The sequence below is a fragment of the Acipenser ruthenus genome, chromosome 27 (assembly GCF_902713425.1).
Source record: "Acipenser ruthenus chromosome 27, fAciRut3.2 maternal haplotype, whole genome shotgun sequence".
In the NCBI taxonomy this organism is placed as follows: domain Eukaryota; kingdom Metazoa; phylum Chordata; class Actinopteri; order Acipenseriformes; family Acipenseridae; genus Acipenser; species Acipenser ruthenus.
The window spans coordinates 4,765,220-4,779,333 of record NC_081215.1 but is presented as its reverse complement, the minus strand read 5'-3'; the positions used below and the strand labels follow the sequence as shown (position 1 = coordinate 4,779,333).

The following is a 14,114-nucleotide window of genomic DNA, read 5'->3' as shown; positions in this document are numbered from 1 at the left end:
CCATTGTCTATACAGGTCTTAGATGTAGTATTTTCAAATGAAGACTTGATGTTTCAAATGTGTATTTTCATTTTAAAACGTGACACCTGGTTCTAAAATAAGTTGAAGAAAGTTCTCTGTTTGTTTGCCTTGTCTTTCTGGAAATCTGTTACACTTCCTAGCTCATTTCACTCGGCAGGGTCAAGCATCTTACTGGCTGCAAAGATTGTCAGTCATTAGGGGAAGCAGCTGGTTGGTTAATGACGGTTAATAAGGGGTGGCGACAATTTCACTCTCCATGAAAGTGCGAACAGATGTTTCTATAAAGTGGTGTGATAAAGTGACACATTTGCTAGCTATATAGTGCATGTCATGGAAAATGCACAGGGTGTCATTATTTAGATATCAACACTTTAAAGGAAGTGTGACAGGGAAGATGACTGTTAAGAATGTAAAAACCTGAACTGCCCAAGCAAACTGCTTCAATACAAGTCGTTCACAGAATATGTTGAAGTTCTGTCTCCTCCTCCACCCTATTGTCTCCTCAGCAGCTCCACTTCAGGGGTTCAGTGGAGCAGCCTGGGTTAACCTGGGGCTCATCTGATAAAATCCAGGGCCACACCTATTCATTACTATTCAAAATAATGAAGAATAAGAATTTCAGCCTGGCAGTATCAATACAAAAATGCAGTTCCCATAAGTCGTTTCCTCTTCAGCCTCTTCTGCAGCAGGTTCTGTGGTGTCTAAACACCAAACAGCTGTTAAATTAACAAAGCTTAAGAATGCCACGAAGAGAAAGACAATTTGATTCAGATTACCAGCATTGTGCAGGAGGGAGCATGACCTGGAGTCACATTTGAGTAATAACTGACTACATTTTAACTAGGTTTTTTTTTCACTCAAAAGGTTAAGTTTCAACGTTTTCTGTGTTATTGTTTTTAGCTCTGGATTAGTACTTGATGTCATATTGGCTTGTGGTGGACCTGGTACTTTTTCTTAGCTGCTATACACCCATTACAGGAAGACATGCAATGCTGTGTATAAACACAAGATGGCGACAAAACAAAGGGAATGGACTGTTTCAACCTAGTATGCTTCAAACAGCCAAATCCTCAATAGAAACAACATTAAGTAAACATATGGCTCCTAATTTAAAATAACTAAATATATAATTATGTATTTGTGGCTGTATTCACACATACAACTGCTATAACATGATTAAAAATGTTTTTTTTAACCATCTAGCTACCTAGCTATCTATTTACCTATCTAAGTATCTGGAATAGTTTCCTCCTTCCCAAAGCAGAAGAGCCAGGGTATCCAGGATGTAGGTAGAAATAATCCATCATACATAGTAAAATACGTAAAATTTTAAAATTCAAAATAATGCAATGCAGTATGAAACCAGAAGGCGGCGACATTACAAAGAGCATGCATAAAGATACTATTGGATTTTTTTTTTTTTTCAATTTCCACTTTTGTAATTTCTCTCCTGCTTCTGAAAAGCAGATGTTAGAATGAGAATCTCGGTGTTTGTCGTGGGAAGAGTGTTAATATATTTATTGTAAAACTAATTCACAGATAAACAATGCAACAGAATAGCCAATAAGCAGAGTTCATGGCACTGTGCCATTCCTCTTTGCAGCTTGCACAAATTCAGTAAGTGCTTAAAGACTGATGCCTTCAAGAGTTCGAGATTTCTATCTCTTTTACCCGAATCTGTTGCGTAAATGGCATAAGTAGAAACGAGCATGCGCATTAAGAGCAGTTTGTAGAACAGGATCTTCTTCTTACATGTTACTGCCCTTGAGTTTAGAGAAAAGGACAGGGGGGAAACTATGAAGTTCAGTATGAAACAACGTTTTTAAGGGTCCAGGCTGTGGTCTTGGTTGTGAATACGGTCTGTTTTTCATGCCCGCCCATCAGAAGACGAATCACACAATCTAATTGACTGCCCAGTCTGTGTTACCCTCATTAGATCAGAATGTGATTGCTTTGGATTCTTAGAGACGTCACTGTGGAATTCAAGGGAGCCATGGAACTTTGATAACGAATGCATAAAACTCAACATCAAGCAATATGGCACTACTATTGCAAACATATTAAATAGTTAAGAGAAGAAAAAAAGGTTAATAATTGAAAGGTTAATAGTTACTGTATAAATGACAAGTGTAGCCAAGTTCCAATAAGTGACAACCACAGTGCAACCAAGACCAAACAGAGCAACCAACAATGCATTCCCTGGCTGTCTGAAGGGCTGCTCTGTGACGTGGGTGTAATTGAACAAGCTTTCCAGTACACAGGGGGAGGGCAGTACCGTTATTCTCCCCACCTCCTCATGCAAATTACCAAGCAAAGCAGACAATGACTAACCCAGGATAGCTGGAAACATCATCGTTGTCATCATTGTCATCTTTGTTTACACAACAAATGTTGAGAGATTCAGCCAGGAATAACTTGTTCATGTTCAATACTGCAGAGAGTTTATTATTATTATTATTATTATTATTATTATTATTATTATTATTATTATTATTATTATTATTAATGAAAGTTATTCAGCAATCCCTATTTGTGGAATAACTACAGTTGGGTGCTTTGAATTTTCATAGTGTCTCCTCTCCTCTGTACCGGTATATACAATCCTGCTCTGCATTTGAATATCAAACAAGAAAGAAATGCAAATCTTGTAACATGCTTTCCATTACCTTGTACAATATTTACAATATATCGTAGTGTTGAAGAGAAACCGTCAATGGGACTGGAGCTCGGTTTCTATCAAACTTTTTTATGTGCTCATTCTTATGAGAAAAAAGCAGTTGTGATGGAAACAGGCATTTATGCGAGTGAACAGACATATGATATAATTCTACTCAAATAATTTCACAGATATTTCGTATCTGCTCGGCCTGTTTTAGATTTTCTTGATATGCGGCGCTGTTCTTTCAGCACCAAGATTTAGCATTGTTTTGGTCTGGAACAATTAAAGTTTGTTTTTTTTTTAATTGGAAAACTGCTATAATGATATTTTTTTCACATGTGGGCTAAGCGGAAGAACTAATCCCAGACTAGATACCTTCGCCTCGTCTGGGCAGTGTTGTCTTGGTCTGGCTTTTACCCACTATTTCTTTAACGCAATTACGTACAGTTGTTTGTTCGTTAGAATCCAGTTTGATTGAAATCTGTTTTGCAAGTTCACTAGAATTGTGTTCGTCTTGTTGATGGAAACATAGCTTGTGTCACCTGAAAACTCTCCCTTCCTGTCAGCCGTTAAACCAGTGTCGGGGAACTGCACCACACTTAGAAGAAACTCACCTAAATTTAGCCTCTTCCTGTCATCCAGCTGTAATCGTTTCAATATTAACAGCTGAGTTATAGCACATTTAAAAGCATCTTAAAGTGTAATAGCAGTAGAACGATACACGTCCCCACGTGTTGCTACAACTGTTTATATAACATACCTGTCATTTTTCTTTTCCGCTGTAGTGCACTGATAGGATTATTAACCGCATTGTCAAACAGGCAACACAGCAATTACAATCCATGATGCGGTATGAAACAGAAAAGAGCACTTGTTGTTACGTTTATTTTTTGTTTTGTTTTGTTTTTTGTAACAGATTTCAAATCCCAGTGCACTAGGGCGGATCTTTTGAAAAGAGCTTTAAAGAAATTTCAAAATTATAAGTGTAAAAAGTTGTCAGAATGTTAGCAATGAAAAGAAAACTTACAGGTACGCTATTTAAACAGCTGTAGCAACACCTGGGGACGTGTAACGATATATATATATATATATATATATATATATATATATATATATATGTGTGTGTGTGTGTGTGTGTGTGTGTGTGTGTGTGTTTTGTTTTTTGTTTTTTACACTCCCCTTTATGGTCTCTCTCTCTCGCTGGTCTCTCTCTCTCTATCTGTCTTTACCATGCTTTAGGAATCCTAACTTCCAGGGCATTGAACAGACTTCCTCCTTCCATTAAAATCATGTGACAATGTGACCTTTCAACTCTCCCACCTTTTCAGAGATATTGCCGGTGTTAGAGAATATATGAGCGAAAATTCGCTCCCACTAGAAACCGGTATTTGGGAATAATTGTACCCCCTTATTATTTTGTAACACGGTCATCTTTCTTTGCATATAAGTTGATATCCATGTATTTTCAACCAAACCCTTAATTTTAAAACCACTTTTCCAAAACCTAAACCTGCGCCATCCAGTCCTCTCTGACAGGTCCAGTCTCTCATAATTTACATAGATAGGATACATAACAAACAAATGTTCCCTGGTGAGAACAGCAATTTGTTCCCCTGGGGGTACTGGAAACTATGTTGTGTTTCTGAAAGGAGGATCCTCCCTCTAATCATACATAATCAAACTGTTCCTATAAATAGCCTTTTGCCTATGCCTCCTTGTCGTCGCATTGTTCGGTCCTCATCCTCCACAGCCTCCACTTGTCCAGCCCACTGGCTATAACTGTCACCAATCAATGGTCATTGCATCACAGTTCAGCCAGCTAATGGGGTGGCTATAGATCTCCAATGGACAAGGCCATGGGCCAAAATGTTTATTACATTCCTTCATGGGCATGGCTCAGTCGAACGCAATAAAGAATTGTCAATTCAAATCATTGGTGGATATCACCTTTCTGAACAAATATTCAACGAAATTTTTTCCTGGGGAACAAATATTTGAGGGAACAAATATTCGTTTACACCGGTACAAGACAAACCTACAAGATGGTTGTCAAATTGAACACACAGGTTTGCTGGACACACAGGCTTACTACAATGTTGCTGGACAGAGACTTATGAACATACAATACTGTGCATTGTGCTTATTACATATTTTAGTATGAAAATAATGTTTTCATTTAATGACAATAAACAGTTATAGTAAGGAGGTAGAGTAAGTACACAATGACCTCTGAGCTAGTGGCTTGCTGTGACAGTAATGTTATCTTTAATGTTATCGCTGACGTCTTTGTGGTTTGCTGTGCCTTTCTGTGCCCAGACACTGCAAAGCTCCAACAGACACCATTTGAAGCAATACAAAACACGATATGATAACGCTTTACGTTCTACGTCAAATTCTCAACATTTTGGGTTAAAATGTTGGGAACTTGTAGTGAGACAAAATCAGTTAATGATTTGAAGTTGATTTTGCAATCTTACAGTTACACACCCCCTCACCCCCTGGAACAAAGCCAGTACCAGCAGTGAACTTTCAGAACAGTAAATCAGAACCAAATTCTGGTGAGGGCAAATGCTGCAAGGTTGAATCAGAGGTAACATTTTACATTAAGTGTCTCTAATTACAGTGTATTTACATAGTAGTTAGTTAGTGAATACATGTGTACTTACATATAATTACAATGTTATTATGCATAGTTCCAATGTACTTAATGTGTACATCTTTTTGCACGATATATGTAAGAACACTTACATCAGAAAAGTGTTAGGGTTATATAAAAAATGACACATTAAGAACATTGTAACTATGCATAATAACATTGTAATTATATGTAAGTACACATGTATTCACTAAGTAACTACTATGAAAATACACTGTAATTAGAGACACAATGTAAAATGTTACTGAATCAGGTTTATGTGGCTGAAAGTACATACATTGCTATGATCAAAAGGAATAAAAAAATACAAAATACAAGAAATCATGCGTACTGTAAGGCTGATATCTCTAGGCCAATGCTGCCCAAACCCGGTCCTGGAGAGCCCCTATCCAGCAGGTTTTATAGGTAACCTTTAATCATCTATTTCTTAACACCTGGAACAATTTAATTGTGATCAATTAAGCAGGTGATTTATTAAATGAAGTCATTTAGAGATCATTTGGTACAAAAAATGAACTACCCTTTTGAGCCCTCAATGGCCTGGATTGCTGGGAAAATGTCATGACTTATCTATCTCCTGTCATGGCTTATTTAAGATGGTATGGCTGAATTATATTTTTTTATAATTTTGGTTTAATTTAACAATTCCTGCTTTGAAACTTCATGTTGTATTTGATTTTTGTATAATGCATTACATTTGTATTCAAACATAAACTAAACATAAACCAAAATTAACTAAAATTGTAATCCAGACCGTACCACCTTAAATAAGTCATGACAGTAAACAAGTCATGGCATTTTCCCAGCATGTAAACTGGCCCAATGACCAGAGTTCCCTTAATTGAACAAGTTATTTGCTTAATTAATGTGTTCCCAGACTTTAGAAATTAGCGATTTAGGGTGATCTGCAAAACTTACTGGATAGGGGCTCTCCAGGACCGTGTTTGGGCAGCACTGCTCTAGGCAATTCCTTTTCTGATGATGGGATACACAGCAGGTATTGCACCTGACTGATATGCCTTTGGTATTGGAGTCATTCCAGGGATCCTCAAACACAGACACCATGCATAACCTGCCCTGTTGGAATGACATTTTCCCTGCCCACACAAACCAGTAGGAGGAAATCGCTAATGGGAACAACAGACAAATTACTTTTGCACTTCTTGCTGGCAGATACACTCAGTACCTTTGACATTCTGTAGCTGTAGCAGAGCTTTAAAAAGCTATGCATATCATTTACTGCTGCATGTATTAAACATACCTCAGGAAATTGCGTTTCAGTGTAAAATTGAACACGATGGATGCTGGGGCTTTGAGATAACAAATGTAAAAATATTACATAGAAGTACACACAGACATATTATTATTATTATTATTATTATTATTTATTTCTTAGCAGACGCCCTTATCCAGGGCAACTTACAATTGTTACAAGATATCACATTATACAGATATCACATTATTTTTTACATACAATTACCCATTTATACAGTTGGGTTTTTATTGGAGCAATCTAGGTAAAGTACCTTGCTCAAGGGTACAACAGCAGTGTCCCCCACTGGGGATTGAACCCACAACCCTCCACTCAAGTGTTCAGAGCCCTAACCACTACTCCACACTGATGCTTATTATATAATAATAACAATAATAATAATAATAATAATAATAATAATAATAATAATAATAATAATAATAATAATAATAATAATAATAATAATAGATGGGCTTCAGTGAGTGATAGGAAAATAATTCCATCTAGGGTTTCTCTTTTTTAGGATACCCTTGTGATGCTGATATTAAAGAAGACGAGGTTCAGCAGTACGGTTTTCTCTTTTTTAGGATACCCTTGTGATGCTGATATTAAAGAAGACGAGGTTCAGCAGTACAGTTTTCTCTTTTTTAGGATACCCTTGTGATGCTGATATTAAAGAAGACGAGGTTCAGCAGTACGGTTTGGTTTTTTTAACTGCAGTGTTTCAGTGCTGTACAGACGTCGTTTGTCATTTATGTCGTTATCCGTTAGTGCTTCAGCTTTATTTGGATGATTGCCTTTACCTTGTTTTAATTTCCCGTTCCTCCCCAGTTTCTCTGAGATACGAATATACCAGCTTTACATCTTTTTTTTTTTTAACGTGTTCTCATCTTGTTGATCACTAATGAACATTTCTGTACTGTGGCTGATTGAAAACGAGACATTTTATATTTGAATTGAAAGTGATTTTCCTCTAGAGGAATTATCACTTTTTGACATCACCGCTGTGGTGTATATATATATATATATATAGAGAGAGAGAGAGAGAGAGAGAGAGAGAGAGAGAGAGAGAGAGAGAGAGAGAGAGAGAGAGAGAGAGAGAGAGAGAGAGAGAGAGAGAGAGAGAGAGAGAGAGAGAGAGAGAGAGAGAGAGAGAGAGAGAGAGAGAGAGAGATACTATTGCATTACTATTGCATTTCTTACACAGTTTACAATAGTTTTAATACAGCAGGTCACTTGTTGGAATTCACAGCAAAAGTGAACTGTTTCTCCACCTTTCCCCCAGTATTACATACAGAAACAAGTGAGTTAATGCTTGTCAATAGTCCTCACAGTTTTGTGTGTACAGCCCACAGAAATTCCTGCTAGCAAAGTTTATGAGAAACTCACACAAGCTACAGCACAGTTGCAGACGTCACAGGGGAAGCTATAAAGCCCCGAATACCACAGAGCAAGTCACACAATGCTAGTGACCGACAGAACAGTAACCATGCGGATAGCACAGCAACTACAATCCATAGTGTGTGTGCTTCACCTGTTTGGGATGTGTATCTTTGGAGAGGGCTTTTCAAACAGTGCTGCTATCAAGAGCACACCAGAGCAGTGCTGTAACAGGTGCTCCCCTGGTAAGAAGCTTTTGTGACTGACATAACTGGCAGTCATTAACTAGGGATGTTGTTCCTGGTGCATTGCGCTGGAATCTGAAATATAACCATATACAATGCAAGATATGTAAAATAAGAGTAAGGTGCTGTAGAAAAGAGGCATTTTTGTGCATTTCCTTTTTTAAACTTTGTATATCCTCATTGATCCTGATTTTTTCATTTCATGTTTAGACATTTGAAAAGAGTTTTGAGAAGGTGCCAAAACATTTGAATCTCTAAATGCCAGAATTGCCACACGGCTAACTTGTCTTCTTTTCAGGAACTTACAAGAGTGGCACCAGCAATCCGTGCACGCCTTGTCCACTGGGCACATTGTCTTCAGAGTGGAATGCTGACAAGTGTAAGCCTTGCCAGTGCAACGAAGGTAAGTCCATACACTACACTGGTACAAAGAGAGTGCCATATTGGCATAGGTGCAGAAAGACTGGCCACGCCCTTTACCTGGTGCAGAAAGATGGGCCAACGTAAACCTCTACCACATTCTTTTGATTAGTGTATGGGTTAGGGTTAAGCTGAAATCTTAAACTCAGTATTCAAATTCTCTCAGCTGGCCTGTTGCTGAAAAGCCAGACTCTTCTGTCTACACCTGTATGCCGTCATTCCTTTCTCAGTATAGTTGCATATAATGGACTTAAAGATCATGTTTTTATAAAGATACAATACTCTTTTTTTTGTTAGATAATTATCTGCAGTGCAATGCTACCAGCAAGGAATGTCACTGTAAAACTGGTTATATCTACAAGAATCCTGAACATAGTCGCTGTATACCAATGGAGAATTGCAAGAGAGGCACTGAACTTAAAAGATCAGGTAAGAACTCAAAACCTTAACCGAAAGCAAAGCAGATCTGTAAACACTCCATAGAAGTGAGAGGATTTGCTCAAAGCCCATCTCCTATTGTACCATAGTTATTGGAAAACTGGCAGATATAGTGTGGTTATTTTTTTAAAGGTTGTTATTATTATTATTATTTATTATTTATTTCTTAGCAGACGCCCTTATCCAGGGCGACTTACAATTGTTACAAGACACGTACCATGAAATATATCAGCCGGTACCACATTGAGATTCTTCTGCCGTACTTTATTCTCAATATCAGCACATAGGCATTTGGTGCAATCAATGTTAAGCAGTCTTTTGTATTTTCAGGCACTATCAGCTATAGATATACATGTGAACAGTGTATGAACAATACCTTTTCGGACACAGTAGGAGGCACCTGCAAGCCATGGACTGAGTAAGTACTAGATGTTCAATTTGAATTGGCCTCCGAACCTTTATAAAAGTTGCAAACGTGTTAAGTGAAGTTGTAAAATCAATTTTCTCAAAGCAATACTATCGCTGTTATCTATTTTCTTCTATGAGATAAGGTTCTTTGCTCTCTGTTGTTTACTTATATTTAGAATATGCAGGTTCTTCAAAGATGAGTACTAATTTAATTGACTTGCTGAATAATATCTTAATCATGACTTTAATACAGGGACTTGTCCTGCGGCATAAAACAGGATTGCAGAATTACAAATGACAAACGTCTTCCCCCTCTATATTGCTTAGTTCTGCAAAATGTGCATGTGAGCATTTAATACAAAACCACAGAGTCTTAGAAACGTGAGAACTGAGTACAAGCATATCTGTTTTCTGTAGCTCAGTGTCAGTGTCTTTCTTACAGTGGCGTCACATAGGTAAAAACTAACTCACCTGCTTGTCATTTCATAGATTTGGTAACAATTTATAATGTGTCTTTAATTCAGGTGTACATATGAACATGCATATTATATAAGCCTTAACAAGGTTATGGATTACCTGCTGGATAACTGACTTGCAATGACAGTTTTGCATAACTCATGTGTACTTACACATCATTACACAGTTATTATGCATAGTTATTACTAATGTATAAATCTTTTTGCATGACATATGTAAGTACACAATTGTATCAGAAAAGGGTTAGGTTTAGGCTTCGAGTTAAGGTTAGGGTTATATTGTGCAAAAACATTTACACATTAAGCACACTGTAACTATGCATAATAACATGGTAATTATGTGTAAGTACACGTGTATTTACTAAGTAAATACATACCCCAATATTAGGATGCACTGCGTGTATCCTGAATGTATGTTTACTTCACATGAATGCATAACATACTGACACTTATTGTACATGTAATCAAAATATCTTACCTGTATGTTAATGTGGACTGCCTTTCTGCTTGATTAGTGGTGGGCTGTAGAAGCATATGCCATTCTTAGGTATATCCGTTTTGAAACTGCAGTAGGGAGTTCTATTTTCAGTGATTTAAATGTGTTCTCTAAATATTTATGTTTTCCTGTCTGTCAGTTGTCAGGCTTTGGGTCTGATTACAGTCACCCCTGGTAACCATACCCACAATGCAAAGTGTGGATGTGAGAATGGTAAGGATAACATTTTATGTGGTTCCTCTTTTAAAAGTGATAGTGGTCTTTAAATTAGATGAAGAGTCCATTAAGATATTTAGTAGCCAAGTTGTGATTTTCCATTGTAATACAGGTGTATTCTGAAAGAAAATTGTACAACGCTGACAAATGCCACTGAGTAATGTCTACTTCTTTCTTTGTTTTATTCCTGAAGATACCAGATACCAAACCATTACTGTGGTGGCTGCATTGATTTTATTTATTTTGTCCTTGATTCTTCTTTCTGTGAGTCTCTTGATATGGAAAGCTAAATATAAGTATAGGAAAATGACAATTATTGCAGGTAAGTTTTCACTTACTAATTATGTACCTACAATAATACCAAACTTGCACCATGGACCAGCCTGGGGTTATACTATTAGAATTGGATCATTTGCAATTAATTGCAAATACAATGTATGTAATTGCAATTCTAGTTGAACCATATACAGGATCCATTGCAGTTCAATTACACATTTATTTAGCATATGTTTTTTTTTCCAGTATTTTGGAATTTGATGAACATGTAATTGTCATCATAATTGTAATTGACCTCAGGTCTGGGCCAAGTTTCCAAGCATTCCAACCTGGTAGATGGGCACTTCTCTATATCTGATTTAATTGCTCTGGAATTACCTCTGTGTTTTCATTACTCACACCTTCCATTAATTACCTGCTAGTGGTGATGTGTGTCTGTGAACTTGAACATGATTTCTCCTACCAGAAATAGTACATTCAACATAACAATAGCGATGTAGTCATGTTAAACTCTTACTGAAACTCAACAGCACATCATGAGAGGAAACAGAAAACACACTGTGATGATTCTTCTTGTTTAAGCCTTCCACATAACAAGCTCCTTTTTTATCTTTTGCCAAGGCAGCATTTAGTAACTTTATGACTGACACTCAGTTAACACCTCTTAATCCTGGTAGCTAATTAACTTGAAATTAAGACTGCCTTTTAAACCAGCTCTAAATGAATGGCCTGCTTCTTTGTTGTTTTGTTTAGTTTATTACTTCAATACACTTATTTCTATGATGTGCTGGAGAGTTTAATGTTCTCTTATGTATAAGGTGGGTGTGTAACAGGGTGCAGGCTGGGTACAATCCGACGACCCCATACATCACAAGCGAGTGTCTCAACCACAGTGCAAAAGAGCCGGGCTCCTCTGTTTTCTTGGTTTTATCTCAAGAATCATCTCATCTCACCGACAGAATCTGTAACCGCAGTGCATCACACAACACTACCTGTTACACGTGGTACACTTTCTAAGTGTCCAAAGGTAATGTTTTATGACTTTAATCTTTCAGAAGCAGGTCCCGATCCCCTGTTGAAAGAAAGATGCCAACTAGAAGATACCTGTAGCTGTCAGATATCAAAAGAGGAAAGTGGAGACAAGCCAGTAGAGGACAACAGCATAAAAAGCCACATTATCGGTGCATAGGATCCAAGTTAGAAGAGCAGCCAGTGGAAAAAGTATACCTCAGACAAGGACTGGAAGTTTGATGGGTCTTTAGAAACCTCCGATACTTTTGATGGGAGGTCTTGTCCTTTTCCTGTCTCTCGTAATGTGCCACACTGACCATGTGTAACCTACAACCTGCTTTGATCTTGTTAGGAAGTGGAAGTCACTTGAGATGCCATAGCTAACTAGGTTTAACAGGGGTAAAATGTATTTACTAGGGGTGTGCTGCTACTCTTACACATACTCCTAATTGCCTTTGAGAAGTATTTATTGGCAAGTAATAAATACATCCACTCATTAATGTGTTGATTTCAAAACAAGAAAGCTGTCCTTCCCTCACCTTTACAACTGAGTACCAATCGATGGCAATTCACTTCTGCATCGAGTGTTTTAAAAGCCGATCAGAAGCGAAATAATATTTTTATTGTTAGTTTACGGCCTCGGTTCGGCACTCAGCAGCCTCGGTATGGTATGATCAGAGGAAAATGAACTTCCAATTGGCTCTTAAAACAATTTGTAAGAACAAAATATCTGGTTGGATGAACAACTTTACCAAAGTCCTAATTTAATACATTTTTGAAGGCTAACCACTTTTAAGTCGTATGTTTAAACCTTTAGTTTATGGATTATAAATAATGAATATTATTAACAAGGGGATTGTTAATAATAATAACATGCTATAAATAGTTATAGAATGTGAACCCAATGGGAATAAACCTTATAGTTAATTTTCCACATGAAGAGTCATTCAAATAAAATAAATAGCAGAGGAATACCTAGAACGATAATCAGTGTTAGTAAGCTATGACCTGCTGAGCATTGCTGTTATCTTAAAGGAAACGTGTTTCCACTCGGATAAGATGAAACTTCACCAGGAAACCCAGTCCTGTCCACAAAACTTGAAGCTACACTTTGTTCCCTTTTTTTTAGCTCTCTAGTGCTTATAGATTAAATAATCAAAGAACTTGACCTTGCACACACAACGTGTTGAATGCATTTCCCTGGGCTCTCACTATATGGCAGCATCAACTAAAGAGTTTGCAAAGAAATCAAACCGTTCTGGCCTCGTTGTTTTCACAGTCAGTTAAGCAAACAAAAAAAAAGAGACTTAAAGTGAATTCCACTGTGAGTAGACACTTTTACATCTCCTCATCAATGTCAACTCAGTCTAAAAAAAACTTAAAGTTTAAAAAATATTTAGCAATGAACTAGATGCAGAGCACTCTCTAGACTTGGTGAAAGTATACAGGCAGTCATTAATTATCTCTGAGACATAATGAAAGCAGTTGAAACTTGCCACAACTGTGACAGTCTTGGAAATACCAGAATGCGTCTTCAGTACAGGGCATATCTATTTTGAGCAGGGTGATCAGACCGTTCTTTGTATCACAGTTTGAATCAGCTGACTTAATTATTCTCATTTAACAAAGTATTATACAAAATATAGCTTGTATCACAAAGCCCTCTATACAATATGCTATATTTAGTACCATTGTACCAGTGTGATAATAAATCAGGACAACTGTGCAATATTTGCTTTCTTTACCCATAGTGTTGACATTGCTGTGAGCTGGTTATGGTCTAGGGTTCTGTGAAACTAATTCAGTATTAAAATGGTGTCTCAATTGTATTTCACTTTATTCTTTAAGGGAATGCAGGACTTAGAATAGTGCCATAAAGTGACACTGTGTTTTTTTATAGAATCTACCGTATATAATAGGTGGGTATGCAACTAATGTGTTTATAATAAGGTTGAACTACAGTGCATTAAAACAAATACTTGTATATACAAGCTTTATATGCATCTGTGTTGGCTAAAGGCGCTATAACAATGTAAATAAATAAATAAATAAATAAATAAATACAAATCTTTGATGAACAGTACGTACATTTTTTGGGGGGCGTTTCACAACAGAACTATTGAATGGCACTTGCAATTCTTAAACTGTGACCTTTTAAAA

At 37.0% G+C, this 14,114-nt stretch overlaps 1 protein-coding gene across 1 annotated transcript; it reads left to right on the top strand.

Annotated features, from left to right (window-relative positions):
- Positions 1 to 8,070: 8,070 nt before the first annotated feature.
- On the top strand, positions 8,071 to 14,114 carry LOC117963720 (tumor necrosis factor receptor superfamily member 18-like). The gene is made up of 7 exons (XM_034904742.2): positions 8,071 to 8,213; positions 8,512 to 8,616; positions 8,931 to 9,062; positions 9,402 to 9,489; positions 10,591 to 10,664; positions 10,861 to 10,989; positions 11,999 to 14,114. Exons 1-7 carry the CDS (start codon positions 8,078 to 8,080, stop codon positions 12,130 to 12,132), a joined length of 798 nt encoding a protein of 265 aa, XP_034760633.2. The 5' UTR covers positions 8,071 to 8,077; the 3' UTR covers positions 12,133 to 14,114.